This window comes from Glycine soja, chromosome 20 (genome assembly GCF_004193775.1).
Source record: "Glycine soja cultivar W05 chromosome 20, ASM419377v2, whole genome shotgun sequence".
Classification (NCBI taxonomy): Eukaryota; Viridiplantae; Streptophyta; class Magnoliopsida; order Fabales; family Fabaceae; genus Glycine; species Glycine soja.
Genome location: NC_041021.1, coordinates 31,717,091 through 31,721,979, shown reverse-complemented (window position 1 = coordinate 31,721,979; position 4,889 = coordinate 31,717,091). Strand labels below are relative to the sequence as shown.

The 4,889-nt window shown below is 35.8% G+C and overlaps 1 protein-coding gene across 1 annotated transcript; it reads right to left on the bottom strand.

Moving 5' to 3' along the window:
* Positions 1-419: 419 nt before the first annotated feature.
* On the bottom strand, positions 420-4,887 carry LOC114401985. The gene is made up of 4 exons (XM_028364549.1): positions 4,719-4,887; positions 3,880-3,962; positions 1,842-3,579; positions 420-1,153 (listed from the first exon to the last, which is right to left on the bottom strand). Exons 1-4 carry the CDS (start codon positions 4,885-4,887, stop codon positions 465-467), a joined length of 2,679 nt encoding a protein of 892 aa, XP_028220350.1. The 3' UTR covers positions 420-464.
* Between the last annotated feature and the right edge of the window lie 2 nt (positions 4,888-4,889).

The following is a 4,889-nucleotide window of genomic DNA, read 5'->3' as shown; positions in this document are numbered from 1 at the left end:
TACCATTAAGAATGCATTTACCAGCCATTACCACTCATTATTGGCTGTTACAATTCATTAGTGGCCATTACCACCCATTAACAGTCATTGAATTTGGCTTCCAAAACTGACGAGCGTTACAGATTTTCAAAATGCTAGGACCAAATTATTACACATTTTAGTCCTTACTATTTAAGAAAACACAAATCGTAATAAAAACATGAGTTGAAACCATAAAATAAAATTTTATAACGACAAAAATCATATTAAAATTTTTACAGGAGCTAAAACCATAAAACGGAAATATTAAGGAGAAAAATATTTAAACCATTACTTAATGTGATTTATTGCCTTGAGGTATTCACTCAGTATAAGGAATTGCATCAAAAAACTGAAAGAATACCATTAGAACTAGAAGCTACATTAACTCTTGCATAAAAATTTAACCATGGTAAGGAGAAAATACCAAGCTAGCAAAACTTAGGTTAGGTGGAGATTATTTCCTCCAATAGATCTTCAAAAATCAAGTCATCTAGCTCAAGCCCCACACATTCAGAATCAAATTGGAGATTCATCCACCCATCATATTTTGCAAGATCTTTGCTCACATAATAATCCAATGATAGGTAAAGCTCAGATGTTGTTGAGTTCATCAGATACCAGCTAATGAGTGTCCACACTTTACAGAGAACATTTTCTGCTGATGGTAGTGGGTGAACATGGGAGAGATAAGACAATGGTCTTGGATAATAGTTGTAAGATCTGCCAAAAATCTCCAGCAACCCTTCATTGATTATATCAAACAGAAGCAGATGATGATTACATTCTCCACCTTCACTATTACGAGAACAATCAGGATCAAGAAGCAAGCACCCCTCCAATTCTTCATACATTGAAGGATCAAGTGGTTGGTTATCAGAATACCATATCCCAAGGGAATCATGGCCAGTGAACCCAGAAAGCTCTAAAACCTTTCTCACATAATTAAATGTAGCTTCATTACTTGGATCCACTTCAATACTTGGAATTTCATAGTTGAAACGCTTGCTTAGAGTTCCAAGGTTTTGAAAATTCTCAACCTTCTCAGGGTGATCCTCTTTAGCCTCTTGGTGCTCAGCCATATCATCCAATCCATCATCACCTTGCCCTGGGTTTATTTCTGTGTCTGATTCTTCTGTATAACATCAGCATTAGCGGATCAATAAAGGGAAGAAGAACCAGGGAAAGAGTAAAAGGTTGTTTTCAAAACCAATATAAGTAGAATCAACAACTCTTGTCATGAAACTCTTCAGGTTGTGTATGACTGAATGTTTATATAGGAAAATTGTAGATTAATTATTTTAAAATGAACAATTCAAAGTAACTAACTAAGTTGATCGACCATTCAGTTAAAGCTATATTTCTTGTTGCAAGACTTTATCCAATGTAAAATAAGACTGCAAGTACATTACATCCTCCACATTGATAGTGAAATAATCCCACACATGCAAAATAAAATTCCATCCAAGTTCAAAGTATATGACTTATACAACCATTTTCATGCTAAAAACCTAAAACATTTCCACATGGAATATGATAACACTACACCATTCGTGCTATTAAAATACGATAAAACTAAGATAGAATTTTATAGATGCTTTAAGAGTTGTTCTCCAATCAAAATTGGAGTTTTACGTCGATAATTCTGACTAAAGAATAGCACCAAAAGTATCGAAGGAATTGCATCTAAGTTTTGTCCTTAAAAATACTAGACAAGTGTGTGGTCACACACAAACACGTGCACATGTAGACATAGAAACATTAATATTTTAGAACTTAGGGATGATATATGAAATATTCAAGTATAAAAGGACCAAATATACCTTCCTGTATGTTTAAGTTCTCGAGATCAAATGTAAAATCTAGGAAGCTAGTGTCAGAAGAGAAGACTGAGTTTGCTTCCACTGGCACAATAGATTCTGTTTCAGCTCCAATGTCTTGTTCACTGTCTCTCAAGTCACCTAAACCTTCAATTCCTATGCTCTTATCTGCCTCTGCCTCAGTACTAAAATCTAATCTTGATTTTGAAGCACTCCTGGCAAGAAGTTGCTTTTGGTCAGCATTCAAATTGCTGTCTTGATTTATATTATCAGCAAATGTAGGTGGTAAAATTTGACTCATTGAATCATCATTATTGTCAAAACTTCTTTGTTGCTGATCAGTGACATTTGTGCTTGTTGTTCTATCTCCAAAATTCTTGATTGAATTTTGGGGGGATAAAGGTAAAGGCAGCTCCTCATTCTGGTGAAAGTAAGATTTTAAATTAGGCATTGAAAGAAACCTTTTAAAGGATTTTGGGGTCTTTAATATTGAATTTCTCTCTTCTGTTCTCAATCTTAAGTTCTCAGCCTTAGGATACTTGGCATCACTGTTAAAACAAGTCTGATGATACAACTGAGAATATCTACCAGCTGAATCTTTTAGAAATGAAGTCCTCATGGGTGATGGTTGATGCTTGTTGAAGGAATTAGAAGAGAGATGGCTACCAAAACCGCTGGTTGCACGGTCTTCATCTTCCCATTTAATTGTGGGGTCTTTGGATTTGACGTGGATAAACTTCTTTACTTTTTTTGTGAGCCTCTTTCCACAAGGAATTTTGTCAAGTATAGCATCCATGGTAATGCGATGCTTTTCATTTCTTCCATCTTCAATTATGTGCTTCATCTTCTTTCTAAGATCCCTGAAATGCCTAGTTTTCACATTGTTGGGAACATGGGATGAAACTGATGGAGAATTAGTACCTCTTTCACCCCATTGATCATAATTATTTGAAAAACTTGATGGTAAGGACTGTTGGTGAGAATCTTCTGAGGACTCATCCATGCTCGTATTTTGCATGTTACTTTGATTTTGCAACTTCTCTTCTTCTGAATCCAACCAATAATCTACCATTTGATTTATGAGTTGGCCTGAAACAGAATCTTGGCTTCCTGATGATGAGGCAGATACAGGAAATGAGAGAGATTTGGCTCGTCTCTGTTTACCGTTGAAAGATTGTTGATCATGAGTGTGGAATGGCAAAGGAGAGCCTAGATCCTGTATATATTCTAATAGGAAGTCCTTGTTTGTGTTGATCACATCCAATGCATCAAGAAAGTCCTTGACAAGATGGGGTGAAGCATCAGTTGTAAGTATCTGTGCATTCATCAACTTCTCTTCAGGACCACCTTGACTAGGAGAGCACAAGTGCTTATGAATCTTGCTATGTTCCAAAATGTCTTTAGAAAACATTGTTCCACAATCTACACATTTGTCATTGTTGGCAATTGGTTTCTCATATAAAACTGGTGTCAACTCATCCAATGTACCAGCAGCAAGATGGTTTTGAAAGGTTTCTAGGACTGGGTCAGGGCTCTGAACAGTTAGTAACAATTCACCAAGTAGATCAACCTCTAAGTTGTGAACAGAATTGGCATGAGTTAGTTGCGACTTTGCAGGGCAGGTTGAGCTTCTCTTGTGTCGACCCTTCCTTCTGTATATATCTTCATTAAGAAGTGATCTTAATCGGGATTTGATAGTAATTTTGGCTGGTGGAGAGGAGTATACTGGCTTTTCTTCAACCTGAAAACATTAAAATAGATGTTACTTTTATTATGTTCCCTTTAACAACACATTTTAAAGACAAGAAAAAAAAAAGGATGTAATGGTAATGGCTCTAAAATGCCACATGACATAGTCAATATCAAAATGAATAACACTCAATATGAAGCAAGATCAACATAATAACAAAATAAACATTCTAGATGGGGAGATAAACTCTAACTGTTGATTACTTGATACAAAAGTCACTAGCACCCAAAAGACAAACAATAACAACACAAACAATCACTGAAGGCAACCAAAATATTCTAGTTTACTTACATTAGATAGTTCTGTATGTGGCTTATAATGTTCTGGAATAGAGTGAACCCCTGAATCATCAGAAGTTCCTGGAATTTTAGCTCCTGTAAAGTGAACGAAATTGTGGCATTTATGAAGTGGAAACAGAAACCTTGTGACATATCAACAAAAACTCGGAGAATAAACCGATGGTTCTATTTTTTATTTTTTTTCAGTGTCATAGGCTATAAGATCTGGTAAACTTTATCATACAGCTGTACATCTGGTTATACTCTATGGTAATGAATGTTTGGGTTTAAAAGAACACAAGAAAAGGGTGAGAGTAGTAGCATGTTATTGGTGCCCTGCTTTAAAGGAACAACACAAGAAGAGGGATCTCATGGCCACTACTACTTTTTTTCATAAAAAAAACAATTAATACTAAATACAAAATGATTGTATACAAAAAGATATCAATGTAATACCAATTGGGAAAAGATGACAAAGAATTGGTTAAAGGGGTTTGGACACCACAAAGAAGGTCACTAGAAGCACTAGCGAAAAGATTAAATTGATGGTTTTTAGTCTTGTGAATAGAAGGACATCGGGAGAAGACAAGAGGAATCTCATAGTTAATATCTCTGAAAATATGATCTTTAACGAAGTCCAATGACATTGTATTATCGATGCAACCAACCTCGCCTAGAGAGAAAAGGCTTTTGTTGTTGTCGTATTGTCATGGGCTATAATATGTCAGTACACATGCACAAGTTTATACGTAAAGACAATATCGTAAGAAAGAATCCCCAAAACAGTTGGTTTGAATTAACCAGATATATAGGTAGCAGTATTTATGTGAATAGAACAAAGGGTACACTTACTAGCATCGGGTCTTTCGCCACCATGCCTCCTGCGTGTAAGCCTTCTCTTGACCTGACGCCAATGATGGTACTTTATAACGTGAAGAATTCCCCATACTCGTCCTGGATGAGTATGATGACTATTTCGATTTGGCAATGCACATTCTTTCTCGCGAATTTGCTTCCCCATAG